Source organism: Prionailurus viverrinus, chromosome B3 (genome assembly GCF_022837055.1).
Source record: "Prionailurus viverrinus isolate Anna chromosome B3, UM_Priviv_1.0, whole genome shotgun sequence".
In the NCBI taxonomy this organism is placed as follows: domain Eukaryota; kingdom Metazoa; phylum Chordata; class Mammalia; order Carnivora; family Felidae; genus Prionailurus; species Prionailurus viverrinus.
The window spans coordinates 114,815,933-114,834,726 of record NC_062566.1 but is presented as its reverse complement, the minus strand read 5'-3'; the positions used below and the strand labels follow the sequence as shown (position 1 = coordinate 114,834,726).

Below are 18,794 nucleotides of genomic sequence, written 5' to 3'. Positions count from 1 at the left end.
TAATTCGTCTGTGTATACTACCCAGTGATCACCACCACAGACCTAGTCACCGTACCGTCGACCACCTCCTCTGGTAACCACTGGTCTATTCTCTATAAGGTTTTTATTTTGTTTGCCCTTTTGTTTTTTGAGATCCACATACGAGTGAAACTGACTTTTCTCCAGTATACGTGTTCTTGGCTCCTTTGTGGTAAAATAATTGCCCCGATATGTGTGGGTTTATTTCTGGGCTCTCAGTTCTGTTCCATTTGATCTCTGTGTCTGTTTTTGTACCCATACCATGCTGTTTTGATTATTACAGCTTTGTAGTTTGAAATAGTTTGAAATCAGGGAGCTTGATACCTCCAGCTTTGTTCTTTCTCAAGATTGCTTTGGCTATTCGGGATCTTTTGTAGTTCCATACAAATTTTAGAATTATTTGTTCTGATTCTGTGAAGTATGCCATTGGAATTTTAAGAGCTATTGCATTGAATCTGTAGATGCCTTTGAGTTGTATGGGCATTTTAGTATTAATTCTCCTAATCCATAAGCACAGAACAGCTTCCCTTTGTGTCTTCAGTTTCTTTCATCAGTGTCTTATAGTCATAAGTGTCTAGGTCTTTCACCTCTTTGATTAAATTTATTCATAGGTATTCTTTTTGATGCAGATGTAAATTGCAAATGGAATTTTTTTTTTTTAACTTCTTCTGATGCTTTATTCTTAGTGTGTAGAAACACCACAGATTTCTGTGCATTGATTTTACATCCTGCAACTTTACTGAATTTTTTAGTTCTAGCAGTTTTCTGACGGGGTCTTTAGGGTTTTCTATGTATAGTATCATGTCATCTGCAAATAGTTTTACTTCTTCCTTTCTGACTTGGCTGCCTTTTCTCTTGACTAATTGGTGTGGCTAGGACTTCCAGTACTGTATTGAAAAAAAGAGGTAAGAATGGGCATTCTTGTCTTGTTCTTGTTCTTAGATGAAAGGCTTTCAACTTTGCACTGTTGAGTATGATGTTAGCTATATGATTGTCATATATGGCCTTTATTGTGTTGTTACGTTCCCTACTGTACCTACTTCATTAAGAATTTTGTTTTTCATTGTTTATTTTTGAGAGAGCGTGCGAGTGGGAGCAGAGAGAGGGAGACACAGAATCCAAAGCAGGCTTTGAGCTGTCAGCACAGAGCCTGATGCAGGGCTCGAACCCAGGAGCCGTGAGATTGTGACCTGAGCTGAAGTCGGATGCTTAACCAACTGAGCCATCCAGGTGCCCCTTTGTTGAGAATTTTTAACATAAATGGGTATTGAATTTGTCACATGGTTTTTCTGCATCTATTGAGATGATCAGATGACTTTATTTTTCTTTCTGTTAACATATCTCATTGATTGATTTCTGTATGTTGAACTATCCTTGCATCCCTGGAATAAATTCCACTTGATTGTGGTGTATGATCCTTTTTAATGTATCATTAGATTAGATTTGCTAGTATTTTGTTTAGAACTTTTGCATCTATGTTCATCAAGGATATTGGCCTATCCTTTTGTGTTGTCTTGGTTTTGGTTTTTGGAGTAATGTCTGGCCTTGTAAAATGTGTTTGGAAGCTATTCCTCCTCTTTTGGAAGAGTTTGAGAAAGGTAGTAAATCTTCCTTCAAAGTTTGGTAGAACTTGTCAGTGAAGCTGATTCTAGACTTTGCTTATTGGGAGGTTTTTTATTTACTGTTTCAAGCTCCTTATTAGTCATTGGTCTATTCATATTTTGTTTCTTCGATTCTGTTTTGGAAGATTGTATGTTTCCAGGAATTAATTGACTCTTTCCAGGTTGTACAGCTTGTTGGCATGTGATTTTTTACAGGAGTCTCTTAGTTAGGATCCTTTGTATTTCTGTGTATCAGTTGTAACTATTCTTTGATCTCTGATTGAGTCCTCTCGTTTTTTCTTGCTTAGTCTGCTTAGGGTTTGTGGATTTTATCTTTTCAAAGAACCCTACTCTTGAGGTGCCTGGGTGGCCCAGTCCATTAAGCATCTGACTCTTGATCTCAGGGTCATGAGTTCAAGCCCATGTCAGGCTGTGCACTGGGCATGAAGCCCACTTAAAAAAACAAAACAAAACAAAAAAAACACCAACTTAGTTTCATTGATTTTTTTTTTTTTTTTTTTTTTTTTTAAATATCTTTTGTCTCTATTTCTACTCTGATCTACCTTCTACTAATTTGGGGCCTTGTTCTTTTTCTAGAAAGTTCCTTTAGGTATAAATTATTTTCAGTCTGAGATTTTGTTTCTTTGGGGAGACCTGTATTGCTGTGAACTTCCCTCTTAGAACTGCTTTTGCTACATTGCGTATCTTTTGGTATGTCATGTTTCTGTTTTGTCTATAGGTATTTACTTCTCCTTTGATTGGATTACTCATTGGTTGTTCAATAGCACATTTAAACTTTTTGTGGTTTTTCCCGTTTTCTTGTAATTTATAGTTTCATATCATTGTGGTCAGAAAAGATGCTTGATAGGATTTCAGTTTTCTTTAATTTATTGAGACTTGGTGTTTTGGCCTAACGTGATTTATTCTGGAGAATGTTCTATGTACACTTAAGAATGTGTATTCTGCTTTAAGAATTTTTCTTAATGTTTATTTTTGACAGTGAGAGGGGAAGGGGCAGAGAGAAAGGGAGATGAAGAATCTGAAGCAGGCTCCAGGCTCTGAGCTGTCAGCAGAGTCCCAACACAGGGCTCAACCTCACAAACCGTGAGATCATGACCTGAGCCCAAGTCAGATGCTTAATCAACTGAGCCACCCAGCCACCTTTGTATTCTGCTTTTAGATGGAATATTCTGAATATATTAAGTCTCTGTGGTTTAATGTGTTAAGCCCAATGTTTCTGTATTGATTTTTTTGGTCTGGATGACCAATCCATTGATGACAGGAAGTAAAGTCTCCTACTGGAACACCTGGGTGGCTCAGTCAGTTAAGCATCTGACTCTTGATTTCAGCTCAGGTCACGATCTCACGGTTTGTGAGTTCAATCCCCAGGTCAGGCTCTGTGCTGACAGTGTGGAACCTGCCCTCTCTCTGCCCCTCCCTATTGCTTTCACGCTTGCTCTCTCTCAAAATAAATAGTTTAAGAAAAAAAAATCTCCTACAATTGCTTTCAGTATCTTCCTTTAGGTACGTTAGTATTTGCTTTACGTATTTTGGTGTTCTACATTGTGTGCACGTGTATTTATAAATGTTCTCTTTTCTTGCTAGATTGACCTTTCTATCCTATGTAATGCCCTTGTCTTTTATTACAGCCTTTGTTTTCAAGTCGATTTTGTCTGATAGGAGTATATAGCTTACCTGGTTTTCATTTCCATGGAATATCTTTTTCTGTCCCTTCCAATTCCAGCCTGGGTTGTGTCCTACTGAAGTGTCTCTTGTAAGCAGTATATAGATGTGTGGTTTTTTTAATCCACCCACTCTGTCATTTGATTGGCTAATTTAGTCCATTTTCATTGTTTCTTGTAGGCAGTATGTAGATGTGTGGTTTTTTAATCCACGCACTCTGTCATTTGGCTAATTTAGTCCATTTTCATTTAAAGTAATTATAGGTAAGTACACACCTTACTGCCATTTTGTTCATTATTTTCTGGCTGTTTCTGTAGTTTTTGGTTCTTCTTTCTTCCCTGGTGGTTTGATGGCTTTCTGGTGTTCTGTTTAAATTCCTTTCTCATTTTCTTTTGCGTATTTACTGTGTTTTTCCCTTGTGGTTACCATGAGGTTCACATAAAATATGCTATGTAAATTAGTAGTCTGTTTCAAGTTGACAGCAACTTAAGGGTTCTAAAATTAACAAGCGAAATGGATGAGACAGCCCCTTAGCAATTTTTCTTAGTAATAAAAAGTCTTTTCAACCAAATCATAATAGTCTTCCTTTGGGGTTTTTTCTTGGCTTGATTGATATGCCCTTCTCACACTGAATTTATCTGTCATTCATTATTTGGGCTCCACAGGCCCATTAAGCAGAGGAGAAAAAGAGACTAGAGAATTCTAATGTAAAGCAAATTTATTAAATCTTGAAACTATGTGATGGCCTTAGGAAAAGATGTTCATTTTTCATCACCATAATCTCCAGTAGAGGAGCACTCATTTGCTTGCAAAGGCCATAATCTGTTCCTGGAGAAAAATGAGACACTGTAAAGCATGGGGGCAAGTGAAGAAAATAGTTTAAAATAAAATATTTTTAAAAAAATTTTATATATAAATCTCCAAAGTGATTAAAGCAAAACATTGGCAGAAGTCCCAGATAGATCCTCCTCCCAAGAGTCCCTCCAAAGTGTCTTTTAATAGAAGTTTCTCAGGAAAGCAGCTGGCCAAGCAGCAAAAGGAGTTTAAAACATCTTTAAAACTTTAAAAGTTCCTATTCACGATTTTTCCTCATATGAAGTTACTGCTTACATGTGGGCTCTAGCACCAAGCCCAGCAAGGACTTTTTGCTCATAACCAATGGGGAAGGTATTCAGAAAAAAATTCAAAGAAATTCAGAATAATTGGCAAAGTCCTCCTCAGTGAGCAGGACTCGTGGAGAGCCATGAGTGACCTTACCTTGAGTGGAGATACTGCATTTGTAGCCTGCAAGCCCCACGTCCTGAGCAGCACAAGTGGAGTGGCACTGGTGGAGTAGAGCCTTTTTAGGAGGTCAGTAGCAGCCAGAAGAGCAGTGTTGTGACGCTGTCGATCCGTCTCATAACCTGTGAGATGGCTCATAGAGCCTGGAGGAAAGGTATAAATCCTTAAAGCAATAGTGAAGTTCTTTGCCAGCAAACCAGACACATTGAAGTCTACCATATCCGGCTGCTGAGGGACATTTTGGGGTCCTGACCTTTCCTAACTACATGATCTCTGGATACTTCTCTGAGGTACCTGAACCCTTACCTAAGTCCTTCCCATTGAAGGCTGCAGCACTGAGGTGATGGACCAAGCTGGAGATATCCCCAAAGCCCATGTTGACACCTTGTCCTGCAAGTGGATGGACTCTGTGGGCTGCATCCCTAAAAAGAAAGCAGAGTTCAGATGCGGCCTCTGCAGCAGAGTGCGAAGACGGCAGCCCTGCTGTGTTGTCGTCTTACCCAATGAGCGCCAGCCGAGGCCGGACGTATTCAGCAGCATGTCCCAACCCGAGTGGAAATGACATTCGGCTTCTGGCGTCCACTCTGGCTACACTTGGGGGCAGCTGGCGAGCTGAGACCTTAGTGGGCTTCAGAAAGGCAACAGCATATTGCAGCATGGTGCCAGCCGAGTCGATGAAGTCGGTGTGGTTAGCATCACTCCACTGAGGAGTGTCAGCCGTAAACAAACCGTGAAAATTCACCAGTGATCAAAAGGGAATTAAATCATCAAGGAAATACATTTTATAACTACAGCCAAGAGTTAATAGTACCTCACATGCCAAACTGATCTAGACCGCAGGTGACAAGCCCCCTTAAACAAATACAGAACACAACTTCCCCCAGGTTTTAGGCTCAAGCCAAACTGCTCGTGAGCTGCTCCTGTCTACCTCTGAACTTCACCTTTCACTTCACCTTAACCCTTAAAACCACACACTAGCCACAGCGTAGCTCATTCTACAACATCCTCTTGCTTCTGGCATTCCCCACTTTGCTAGAATGTCCTCCTAGTTCACCAGGGTAACCCTCATAGCATCCAGAAGCTGTCACCACTTTTTGTGAACCTCCCTGCAAACCCTCTTCTGTGCTCCAACACCCTATAAATACTTGTACCACTGTTCCCAAACTGTCACTTAAGTATCTTTCTCCCTCACTTGTCTGCGAGCTTCCTGAAAGCGGGGACTGTGTCTCATTTGTCCATTTCCGGACTCTTCTACATAGAAGGCACATGTAATTGTTGCCAAATGAATGCACTGAAAACGTCTGTGCCAGGAATACATGCTAAATGACCAGAGGAGGGGTAGAGTTCACCATTTACTTCAGAAGGCACTTTAGCCTAAAAGGCTCTGCCCCTTTGACTCCTGTTGCTGCTCCAGAGCAGTGAAGCCTAAGTTCTTCAGTGTAAAACTACTGTGAAGTCACTAGTGAAGTAGTAGAGAGTTTGGTAGTTAAAACCACAGGCTCAAGGACCAGCCTGATTTCTGAACCAGCTTTACCGCTAGCTCTATGACCTCGTTAGGCAAGTAACCTAGCTGTAAATGAGGATGATAATAGTACCTACCTCAGTAGTTCACTGCATTAAATACATGCAGGTAATACTCTTCACCTGCACATGGCACACAGTAAGCACTCCATAAATGTTGCTGATTATTACTATTAGTGAATTTTAGATAAATGTGGTATTGAAGCTCCAAAATTACTAGTGCCAGTATTTTTTAAATTTTTTAATGTTTATTTTTGAGAGAGACAGAGGATGAGTGGGGGAGGGGTAAAGAGACGGGGAAGACAGAATCTGAAGCAGGCTCCAGGCTCCGAGCTGTCAGCACAGAGCCCGATACGGGGCTTGAACCCACGAACCTTGAGCCAAAGTCAGACACTTAATCGACTGAGCCACCAAGTTACCCCACTGGTGTCAATACTATTAAAGGCTTTATGTATCTGCTCTAGAATAATCATTACCATTTGCTGAGCACTTACAACGTACTAGGTATGTTCTAAGCATTTTACATAAATTCTCTCATTTTTTAAGTCTTTAGACTTTTGGGGTGCCTGGGTGGCTCAGTCGAGCATCTGGCTATCTTTTTTTGGCTCAGGTCATGATCTCATGGTTTGTAGGATCGAGCCCTGCGTCGGGCTTCAATCTCTCTCACACACACACACTCTCAAAAATAAACTAAAACAGTCTTTCGACTTTTTATTATTATTAAACTCTGAGAGGCTGGTGATACTGTTTCCCTTTTCTAGGAGATTAACAGAACCATAACAGTATTGAATCCATGTCTGTCTACAAAACTTTTAAGTTTATATTTATTTTGAAAGAGAGCATGTGTGAGAGAGAGCACACATGTGAGTGGGGGAGGGGCAGAGAGAGAGAGAGAGAGGAGAGAGAGAGAGAGAGGAGATGAGAGAGAGAGAGAGAGAGAGGAGAGAGGAGAGAGAGAGAGGGGAGAGGGAGAGAGAGGGAGAGAGAGAGGGGGAGAGAGAAGTTATTAATTTCCATTGTTTTTCATTTCCCCGAATGCCCTCCTCTTCACATAACCCACTTACAAAGGGGCAGCTGGTTGGTTATTCCTTTTTCCTTCATCAAAACACCTTTCTGTATCTACCACCCTGCAACACGTCATCAGCTGGACAAATTCATACTCACAAAGGCAGAGTTAATGGCATCCACAAACTTTTCTTCATCCATGCTCACCAGTTCTGCTGCATGTTCATGGGATGTGGACCAAACCAAGGAACTCAAGGTGTCTGAGAGCTGTGTCAAAAGAACACCAATGCTAAGGGCTAAAACTTCTGTTCTTGGGAGCTCTCAAGCATAAAGGAAGTAAAGTTAGCTTGGGCATATTCCCTAGAAAGCAGAAAAAGGTTGAGAGAAACTGAAGCCCTAAAAGAGGAAGACTGGGCATGTTTAAGCAGAGTACCCAGAAGGACTTCTTACCGGGAGCAGAGCAATGGGCCCAGAGGGAAGAAATCTCTGCCAGGCTACATTGTTTTCTGTGGCCTACAATTGAAAGAAGAGTTCTCACGAGAGGTGCTCAGTACCCATTAAACACGAGCAGGGTCCCCAGATGGTGGGCTCAGGACTTTACCTCCGATAAATGCAAAGTAGCTACAACAGCAGACTGATCATAGTTCCAGCTGATGTTCTGAATCCCAGCAGCCTGCCGCACTCCTGAGTTGTGACCGTCTGCACCAATCTGCATGGAAACAAGAGCCTGTTAAGTCTCATAACTTCTTAATACATGAAACTGTTCCAGAGGTTTGTTTCTGTCTCAAGTTTTCTCTAGGTCCACCTGTTCTCAAAGCCCATCTGTAGCAGACAACTTGTTACCATGCTTGCCTCACTCACAGCCCCTGGAGGAGTAGCCTTACCTAGGTGACCCCAGTCTCAGCTAATGGACCAAAGCTGGACGTGTCCTCCATGAGGTACTAGCCAGAGGTTAGCTTGGCCAAATTCTCTTGATGTTTGAACTAGAAATCAATAAGGCAGGCACTGGAGCTGAACACTCCTGTTGTAAGGTTAGGAATGGATGTCAAGTAAAAGAGGAAGCTGGCAAGTAGAAAAAAAAGTGTGGGAGGGGAATACAATGAGATGGATTGACTACAGGACTCCTGTGAGGGAAAAAAGAACCTCAATTTCCGGTTTTTGTCCCTCACAGGGACGGGTTTCTTTTATTTCCAGACCTAAGATAGTCTAGGAGACTGCTTCCTATACAGGATTTACAATGACACCATATTGACTTGAGTTGGCCTAGGTGGGTACTGGTCCTTATAACCAAAAGCTCTGCCAAAAATTAACTTCAACTATAGCTTAGATCTAAAAACTAAAGGCCCTAGAGTTTAGAATAAGCTATGGATATGCAAGACCCCTGGCAAAATAAGAATTTTCAACTACCAACAATTTAGTCTGGAGGGTGCTGCCATCACCTAGGGTAATATGAACCCAAGGGCTGGAGTCTGTCATGGGAAATGGATAAGGCCAGGTATAGCCGACTGCTTTGCTCCTGTAGAGAACCGTCACACGGTCTAGGAGTCAGAAGAGAGAAAACAAAACATTAGAAAGGCAGTCCACACGGCTGAGAAAAAAGCCCTAACTAGATCTAAAGCAAGCTCTCAAGACAGCCGTCTCTTATCATTTACCCCTAAGCAAGAAAAGATCTAACAACTCCTATAATTAATGCTATGGTCTGAGAGCTGATAAATGACAAAAGTCACAGGGATGAATCAGTGTCAAAAAAAATCAACTCTCACTGAGTTACCAGCCCGCACCAGGGATTCTTTCTTCTCATCTCCACACTCACTGCTCTTGTAGTTTCCCTCTGTGCCTAAGCGAATCCACATGTGCTTTCAGAATAAACAGGGTGGGAATCTCATGGGCCCAGGTAAGTTCTAGATTTCATAAGATTTTTCTTGCCATTGGAAATCGTTTTACTTTTCTGATCATAAAAATGATACACCTACTGGAAGTCTGAACAACAAAGATTTAAAAAGGAGGGAAAAATCACCCTTAATCTCATCATTCAGAGGCAACTACAGTTAAAGCTTTGCCATCTAGCTTTCCAGGTGATTTCCTATGCATATAGACACAGTGCACACGTAGGATATGACACATACTTTTTCCACCAATATATTACGGAACATGTTTCTAAGTGACTAAATATTAGGTCTAAGCTATCTTTAAAAGCTGCACATAAGTGGGATGCCTGGCTGGCTCAGTCGGTAAAGCATAAAATTACCTAAAATTTTGGGGGCGCCTGGGTGGCTCAGACAGTTAAACGTCTGACTCCTGATTTTGGCTTGGGTCATGAACTTGTGGTTCATGGGTTCAGGCCCTGCACTGGGCTTCACACTGCTGACAGTATGGAGCCTGCTTGGGATTCTCTCTCCTCCTCTCTCTGCCCCTCCCCTGCTCACTCTGGTACTCTCTCAAAATAAATTTAAAAAGGGCACTTGGGTGGCTCAGTCGGTTAAGTGTCCAACTCTTGGTTTTGGCTCAGGTCATGATCTCATGATTTTGTGAGTTGGAGCTCTGCATCAGGCTCTGTACTGACAGCACAGAGCCTGCTTGGAATTCTTTCTATCCCCCCCACCTCTCTCTCTGCCCCTCCCCATCTCGTGCTCACTCTCTCTCTCAAAATAAATAAACATAAAAAAAATTAAATAAACTTAAAAAAAATCTTTAAAAAAGTTACACATAAGTTGATTACATGGATAAGTTATTATCCCATATCAGAAAGCTAGAACTCTGAGATATTTGCAAATTATGTATCTGATAAGGAACTCATATTCAGAATATATAAAAAACTCTTGTAACTCAAAAAGAAAGACAATCCAGTTTTTTGGTGTTTTTTTTTTTTTTTTATGTTTATTTGTATTTATAGAGAGAGTGCACAAGCAGGGGAGGGGCATAGAGAGGAGGGAGAGAATCCCAAGCAGGCTCCTGACTATCAGCGTAGAGCCTAACAGTGGGGCTCGATCTCACAAACCATGAGACCATGACCTGAAGCCGAAATCAAGAGTCAGATGTTCAACCGACTGAGTCACCCAGGCACCCTGACAATCCAGTTTTTATATGGGCAAAAGATTTTGAATAGTCATTTCTCCAAATGGCCAATAAGCAGAGGAAAAGATGGGAAATACAATCAAAACTACAATGAGATACCATTTCAGTCACTAAGATGGCTATAATAAAAAATATATATAATAATAAAAAGTGAAAAGTAAGTGTTGGTAAGGATGTGGAGATACTGGAACCCTTATATATCATTGGTGGGAAAAGGAAATGGTATAGCCTCTTTGAAAAAGTTTAGTAGTTTCTGAAAATGTTAAACACAGAATTATTTATGACCCAGCAAGTCTACTCCTAAGTATCTACCCAGAAACCTATGTCCACGCAAAAACTTGTACACAAGTGTTCATAGCATTATTCACAATTGCCAAAAAGTGGAAACAATCCAAATGTCCATTAACTCATGAATGAATAAATGAAATGTGGTATATCCACATGATGGAATACTACTTGGCAATAAAAAAGAATGGAATACTAATAGGGCTGCAACATGAATGAATCTCAAAGATATGTTCAGTGAGAGAAGTAGACACAGAAGCATACATATGTCCTGTATGATTCTATCTATATGAAATGTCCAGAATAGACAAATCCCGAGAGACAGAAAAGTAGATCAATGGTGCCAGGGGCTGGGGTTGGGAATGGGGAATGGATGTAAATGGACATAAGGTTTCCTTTTGAGGTGACAGAAATGTTCTAAAATGGTATTGTGATGGTGGCATAACTCTATAATTACACTAAAAATCACTGAATTGTACACTTAAAATGGGTGAATTCTATGTTATGTAAATTATACCAGAGTAAAACTGTTTAAAAAAAAAAAAAAAGAAAGAAAGAAAAGAACAACCCAGAGCACCTGGGTGGCTCAGGTCATGATCCTGCGGTTCATGAGTTCGAGCCCTGTGTCGGGCTCAGTGCCTGCTTCAGATTCTGTGTGTCTCTTTCTCTGCCCCTCGCCTGCTCACACACTCCCTGTCTCTCCCTCCAAAGTAAATAAACATTAAAAAAAATTAAAAAATTAAAAAAAAAAAAAAAAAAAGAGAAGAACAACCCTAAAATACCCATCAGAGGATTTCTTTATGGTGGATGTTCAGTCTCTGTAAAAGGCGTCCTTTTTTCCAGTAAGTCCTCTGATAATTCTAAAGTAATTCACCTTCCAGAGTAAAAGGAAGATGTAAGAAGTGGGTGCCTCACCCGACACAGCCTCCAGCTGCTTAGTGAGAGCGCACATTATGACATCATTCTCCACTATATAGCCCATGTCGTCCAGATTATCCTTATCGAACATTATCAGGGCCTCTGAGCAGGCATCCCACACCTGGAAAACACAAAGGGAAACTTGTATTATAACCCAAGGAAAAGAAAGCATTACTCCAGTCAGAAACTACTGCTTTCCCAAGTGACAGAACCAGAAAAATCACAATGTCAGTCCCTCTGGCAGGAGACAGAAGGTAAGAAGAAAATTCTCTCGAGAATGCTTCCCCCGACTCCTTAGACTGAGTGAGAACTTTGATTCTTCCCACTTTCACAGAAAATACGGAGAATATGGACTTCAATATCTTAACCCAAGACAACCAAGATATCTTGCCAAAAGTGATAAAGAAGGCACCTGCATTCGCCGAAAGGCTCTGTATCTCATGTTGCAGATGTGGTCCCAGGCACCAAAACCTACAAAAGAAAAGATCTATATATAGGCCAGAGCAACCTTATGGGACCACACCCTTCCTAGGCTTTCCTTGTCTTTCTAACCTTTGAAGTAAGAGGTTGTTTTCAGTGTTCTCCAATGACAAACTGGAAAATACTTGCCATTTCTTCCTGTTTGATGCTAGGAGTTAAGCTACTCTGCTCCCCAGTTCAGATTATATAGCATGAAAAAAGGCACAGCTTTCATAATCAAAAAGTCAAATCACATTAAAGTTAGGGGAAAGGGGGGTGCCTGGGTGGCTCAGTCGGTTAAGCATCCAGCTTCAGCTCAGGTCATGATCTCATGGTTCGGGAGTTCAATCCCCACATTGGGCTCTGCATTGGTGGTGTGGAGCCTGCTTGGAATTCTCTCTCTCTACCCCTCTCCTCTCTGCCCCTTTCTCACTTACACTCTCTCAAAATAAATAAGTAAACTTAAAAAAAAAATGGGGAGGGGGCATAAAAAAGGAAACCAAATCCACATTGTTTTTCACCATCCTACAGAAGTTTAACTCTGAATAAAGACTATTTTGGGAGGGCAACTGGTTCACTCAGGGCGTGTGACTCTTGGTCATGGGGTTATGAGTTCGAGCCCCACAATGAGCGTAGAGATTCCTTAAAAGTAATATCTTAAAAAAAAAAAAAAAAGACTTTTTCTTTATTGAGCACCTACTTATGTGCCCAACACAATTCTAGGTACTGAGCATAAAGTGTGAAACCAAACAGAAAAAGTTCCTGCCCTTCTGCAGCTAACATTCTGCCTGGAGACACAGACGGTAAAAAAATACGTAATATATTGTCAGGTAGTACTAAGTGTTATCAAGAAAAATAAAGCAGCGTAAGAGGCTAAAGAATGATGGAAGAGTCTAATTTTTGACAGGGTGGTTCTAGATAGGATAGCCTGAGGGAGTAACATTTGGCAGAAACCTAAAGATAGTTTTCTAATGGGTTCCATGTGCACACATCCATCTATACTCCAAAAGCATCTAGCATGCAAACTCCTAGCTCCCCAGAGGGCTGACTCTGGAAATGAAGAGGGTGCTCCTACCAGAAGTGAATGGTCATAATTAGTTCACATAGTTTCAATTCCATCAATTCATAATGACCCAACATCACAAAGGAAGCCTACATGATGGACCCACAAGTCCCAAGGAGGTCTTTCTCAGACTAGGTACACTTTTAACAGTGTCAGGGGTCCTCATCTTCAACGATGAACTAGACAACCTACACCATTCCCCCCCACCGCCCCCGCAATGAGCTCCCTCCTCACCAGATGCTCTGGAGACTCTGCCCTACAAGGCACACTGGAAAGCCAAGAGAGACAAGAGACCGGTTCTATGAAACATCTACTCACTACTGAGAAGGGTTGCAGAGCCAGGGGAAATGGAGCTGACTCTGTTGCTGTAAGTTTCTGGCAATTTCTCCCATACTTTTTTTGGACCTGCTTCTAGCAACAGGATTTTCTTGTCACAAAAATGAGTATCATGTCCTAAAAAAACAAAAAAAAAAAATCAACATTTTACATCATATCAGAATTTCTTGCTTTTCTTGTTTCCAAGAGAAACAACAGATTAACTAATTCATTCGCTCTTAGGATACATATTTCTCACAGGGCACACAAAAAGGAAACACCACACAGAATCCTAAGCAAGAACACATACCACTATTTCAGCCATCTGAACTACCCTGCCCATGACTTTAAGGTTTCTCTAGACAGTCCAACACCTGCCATTTGCACAGAAACAAATAATGGCAAAATTCATAATGAGCCAGAATTCCCTAGAGAGGAAGAAGTAAAAGAGAAAGGCTGAAGGAAGTACTTAGACACCAGATACTCCTAATCTTTTTTTTTTTCAACGTTTTTTTATTATTTTTTTATTTTTGGGACAGAGAGAGACAGAGCATGAACGGGGGAGGGGCAGAGAGAGAGGGAGACACAGAATCGGAAACAGGCTCCAGGCTCTGAGCCATCAGCCCAGAGCCTGATGCGGGGCTCGAACTCACGGACCGCGAGATCGTGACCTGGCTGAAGTCGGATGCTTAACCGACTGTGCCACCCAGGCGCCCCCAGATACTCCTAATCTTGAAACTATTTCAGTCACTAAAAATATACAAATGCTGCTCAACAGAAAAATGGAATATTCAACAAGCAAAATTTATTGTGGCGTCAAGATTAAATCAAGAATAAAGAATTAGTTTGTAAAAGAAAAGGAGCCCAAAAAATACATCAACTGGGCCTCCAACTCTGGTCCCCAAACATCTATATAGGGAAGTAAAAAGGGATTTTGTTACTGGGCAACTGCAGCACAGATACAGTTCCGCCACAATATCCCAGAAAAAGACATGGAAACAGAAAGCAGGGAGTTGCTGCAGCCCAAAAAGGAAAGGAAAAAAAAAAAAATGTGTTAGGATTACCAGAGAAGAAACACCGGAGATTTTACTCAGTAATGATAAAAACCCCACATTCTCTGGAATCTAAATTAGAAGAGTGGCATTATTGGAACATTCAACTGAGGAGTGTGAAAATCAAGGTCGCTCCAGTGGAACAGGCAGTGAGCAGCACGGAGAGACCACCACCACGTTCACCTGCCCCCCACCTTGCTGCGCTGCTGTTTTGCACTGGAGGTTGAGGGCAGCCACACTCCTCCGAGGACTGCCTTCTGGTCCATCATACCTCTATGCCTTCTAGTAGCTACTCCACCCCAATGTTCACCTGGCCAACTCTTCCCTCTGGATCCGGCTCGCTCAAGCCTCACCTCCTCACCTGCTCCCCCAGCATAGGTCGGCTGCTTGTCCCTCTAGGGAGGTTTCATTTTATTCTTCCTTCTATTATTTACAAATCTTTCTCTTTAGCTAGATTCTAAATTCCTTGGGGGCAAGGAACCACTTCTTAGGGCTAATATTCCCAAGCAGCAAATGCTGTATCTTCTCAATCCACAAAATATACAATGCACATTTTTGTTAAATAAGACACAAGGAAACTAACAGAAAAAGTATATTTCCAAACACATTATAAAATAGGTTCAGTATTTTATCTTTTAGCTATTTAAACTAACATTTTTGAAAACTTATTTGGAAAAAAAAACACTAGAGAATACAATTTACAAATAACAACGAGAGAGGAAAATACAGATATTTCAAGACTGAAACAAAAACTAATGTGAGTCTGAAGAAGAATCCAGGAAAAACTGACTTAAGGGGGAAAATGAAGAGCCTACTGAAAATTTTTCACTTTTATTTTATTTTATTCATTTATTTTTTAATTTTTCACTTTTAAAGCAGCTGCCCAAAATTAAGTGGATTCTGAGGGGCACCTGGGTGGCTCAGTTGGTTAAGTGACCAACTCTTGGTTTTGGCTCAGGTCATAATCTCATGGGATCGTTGAGTTTGAGCCTCACGTCGGGCTCCACACTGCTTGGGATTCTCTCCCTCTCCCTCTGCCCCTCCCCTGCTTGTGCTCATGTTCTCTCTCTCTCAAAATAAATACACTTAAAACGATTAAATTAAGTAGATGTTGAAATAAAAAGGTTGATCGCCACATAAACTACTGACAGTATTCTCTGGAATACAAGCTGTGATAATCAAGGGGAAATATTGGCACGCTTGAGACTTTTCTCAATTTGGTAGGTTACTTGACTCAACAGCAGAAAACAATCCCACACACACCTGCCTGTAAAAGGCTGAGCACCTGCCAGCGTCCCAACTGCTTACAGGAAAAAAGCAGCAGCTTGCTCACTGAATAAACTGCATGAGAGATTTCCAAACCTTCCAGAGCTCCAGCTTTCACCTTTTAGCACTTACTATTTTCTCTGAGCTTTTTAAGGAAATTAGTCGGTGTGTGAAATTTTTCTTTTGTAAACCTGTGTTTGGTAGTTTTGACTTAACTTAGAGCAGTGATTCTCACAACCTGCTGTATTTGGGCCCTTGACCTTTCTTTTGTAGACATATACAGAGAATTCTGTACTGTGAATGTTTAAAGTCAGTCCTGACTTTATGAATTTATACTTCTGTGGAAGAGACAGGAAAATAAACAATTACAATACAGAATTCTGTTTAAGGTTGATAAAAGAAAGCCCTGCTGCTCTCCCTCCTTGAGGTGTTCGGAGAGATGGTAAGACAAAGAACAAAATAGGAAGGGAAAAAGTTAAATACAAACATTAATACTAAGGTGTTAGTAAGACTAGAAATTTTTTCAGGTACATATCATACAGAATTCTATGAAAAGTTAAAAGCTAAAGTCACCAATTGCTTCTCGGCCTTTTGGCTAAGATCAAGTGTAAAAGCTAAAGTCACTACAAGATTAAGCTCTTCCCAGTGCTTCTCACTCTCAAAAGTGTGGTCTCCAGGCCTCCACCTCTGCGGGTATTTGTTAAAAATAAAGGTTCCTGGGCTCCGCCTGGATAAACTCAATCAGTCACTGGAAGTGAAACTTGGAATCCTCATTTTTAAAATATGCTTCACAGGGGCACCTGGGTTGGTCAGTCGACTAAATGTCCAACTTCAGCTCAGCCATGATCTCGCAGTTCGTGAGTTCAAGCCCTGTGTCAGGCTCTCTGCTGTCAGAGCAGAACTGGCTTCGGACCTTCTGTCCCCCTCCTCTCTGGCTCTGCCCCCCCCCCCCAAAAATAATAAAAATATGCCCCACAAACCGGTAACGATGAGTATATTCAATGACTATATTCAAGCTAAAAATCAAAAATGGAAGTTTTACTTTATATCCTTTACACCGTATGCCCTATATCCTTTGTATTTCAAAACTCAAGGTCCCTTTTTGTGCCTTAGTTATTCAAAACCTCTAAACAAAACACAACAAAAACCCAGGTGATTCTTAAGTGCACTCAAGCTTGAGAACAACTACTTTAGCCCAATTACCAATAGGTACAACCAAAATGACGGTTAGAAAGCAAAGGTATATATACCTGCCAGAAAGTTTTGTGTCTCAAAAAGGCTCTGTATCTCCTAATTACTGACTTTTGAGTGCAAGTTACTTAACCTTTCTGAGTTTTACCTTCCTTATCTGCACAACCTACAATCAAGATTATGAGGATGCAACGTGGGGTCAACTACACGTCAATGAAAAAAGACTATGAGGGGGGCACCAGGGTGGCTCAGTCGGTTGAGCGTCTTTGGCTCAGATCATGATCTCAGTCTGGGAGTTCAAGCCCTGCATCAGGGCTCACTGCTCTCAGCACAGAGCCCACTTTGGATCCTCTGTCCCGCTCTCTCTCTGCCCTTCCCCTGCTCACACTGTCTTTTAAAAACATAAATAGTTAATTAAAAAAAAAAAAAAAAGATTATGAGGGGTGCCTGCATGCCTCAGTCAGTTAAGCAGCCGGCTTTGTCTCAGCTCATGATCTCATGGTTTGTGAGTTCAAGCATTCCTTTAGGCTCATACTGACAGTATGGAGCCTGGATGGAATTCTCTCTCTCCCTCTCTCTCTTAAAAATAAATAAACTTAAAAAATAAATATACATACATAGAAATAAAATGGGGAAAGGTTCTGAATAGGCATTTCTCCAAAGAAGATATACAAACGGCCAATAAGCATATGAAAGGATACCTCAACATCCTCACTCACTAGGGAAATGCAAGTCAAACCAGGAAATACCACTTCACACCCACTAGGAAGACTACAAACAAAAATACAGTATCAAGTGCCGTCCAGGATGTGCACCTTGAAATACCATTGGGCAGCTCTTCAAAACAGTTAGCATGTAATCCAGCAATTCCACTCCTAGAAATAGAACCAAGTAGCCAAAAATATGTTTACACATAAGCTTGTACACAAAATAGCATTATCTGTAATAGTCCAGAAGTGGAAACAACCCAAATGCCCATCAACAAACAAACCAAATGTAATAAATACATTCACACAATGGAATATTATTCAACCATAAAAAGGATGTACTAGTGGGGCACCTGGGGGGCTCAGTCAAGTGACTCTTGACTTTAGTCATGATCTCCCAGTATGTGGGACAGAGCCCCCATCAGGCTCTGCAATTACAGCACGAGACTGCTTAGGATTCTCTCTCTCCCTCTCGCTCTCTGTCCTTGCCCTGCTCAAGCGCTGGCTCTCTCAAAATAAATAAACTAAAAAAAAACAAAAAAAAAAACAAAAAAAGTACTGGTACAGATAAAACCTGGATAAACCTTTAAAACATTAAGCAAAATCGATGTATATAAAAATGTCAGGAAAAAACAAATCTAGAGAAACCAAAATGTTCAGGAGTGGTTGCCTAGGGTTGAGGAGCTTTGGGGGGAAATGGGCAGCGACTAAGTGGTTCCTGTTTCTTTTGGAGGGGGGAGGGTAATAAAAATGTTTTAAAATTTACTGCGGGGATGGATACACAATCTGTTAACATACTGAAAACCATTAAATCGCATTCTTTAAATGGGTTAATTTTATAATATGCAATTATATCTCAAGCTATTTTTTAAAAGAAACAAAATGCCTAGCCCAATACAAGGCCTGATACTTTCCGACCGTGCCCATTCCTAAATTACAAAGGGCGGGATTTAGAATGACCCCTAAGGATCCTCCTCCCACTTCTGACCCTTCGGAATCCTGAAGGACCAGACGCTTGCCCTGGGGCTCCTCTGGATAGGGGAAAGACCACAAAACCCGCGTCGCGCAGGGCTCCCACGGTCCTCACAGTTCCTCCACGCCACGGTCCCGCTCCTCCCCACTACCTGCCTGGAGATGCGCTTACCCAAGGCACAAGCCATGGCGGCGCCCACCAGGCCTCCGCCCGACACCACCACATCGTACACGGTGTCTGCCTTGGCGCCCGACCACCGCCGGCAGGAAAGCAGCGGACCTCTCCCGGCAGCTGCAGGTGCAGCCCTCCACCGGCTCAGAGCCAGGCGAGCCGCCATGACGCTGACCCGCAATGTACTTGCCGCCCCGCTAGGCCCTCCTT

At 41.5% G+C, this 18,794-nt stretch overlaps 1 protein-coding gene across 2 annotated transcripts; it reads right to left on the bottom strand.

Annotated features, from left to right (window-relative positions):
- Window positions 1-4,002: 4,002 nt before the first annotated feature.
- On the bottom strand, window positions 4,003-18,787 carry COQ6 (coenzyme Q6, monooxygenase). Of its 2 annotated transcripts, none has more exons than XM_047864734.1 (12): window positions 18,585-18,787; window positions 13,228-13,362; window positions 11,800-11,858; window positions 11,385-11,508; window positions 8,517-8,647; window positions 7,711-7,818; window positions 7,560-7,622; window positions 7,269-7,376; window positions 5,084-5,286; window positions 4,890-5,005; window positions 4,560-4,726; window positions 4,003-4,130 (listed from the first exon to the last, which is right to left on the bottom strand). In XM_047864734.1, the coding sequence occupies exons 1-12, from the start codon at window positions 18,748-18,750 to the stop codon at window positions 4,101-4,103; spliced, it is 1,410 nt and encodes a 469-aa protein (XP_047720690.1). In that variant the 5' UTR covers window positions 18,751-18,787; the 3' UTR covers window positions 4,003-4,100. The 2 variants fall into 2 exon arrangements, with proteins under 2 accessions (XP_047720690.1, XP_047720691.1); XM_047864735.1 differs by having other exon boundaries at window positions 5,084-5,211.
- Window positions 18,788-18,794: the final 7 nt, after the last annotated feature.

What these genes read in the sequence shown, in the direction of transcription:
- COQ6 (XM_047864734.1), bottom strand. Translation starts at nt 18,750, where the DNA reads ATGGCGGCTCGCCTGGCTCTGAGCCGGTGGAGGGCTGCACCTGCAGCT. An exon ending in CGCCATGGCTTGTGCCTTGG is followed by an intron (nt 13,363 to 18,584) that starts GTAAGCGCATCT and finishes TTGTTTTTTTAG; the next exon opens with GACATGATACTCATTTTTGT. An exon ending in CTACTTTGCATTTATCGGAG is followed by an intron (nt 7,623 to 7,710) that starts GTAAAGTCCTGA and finishes TTTCAATTGTAG; the next exon opens with GCCACAGAAAACAATGTAGC.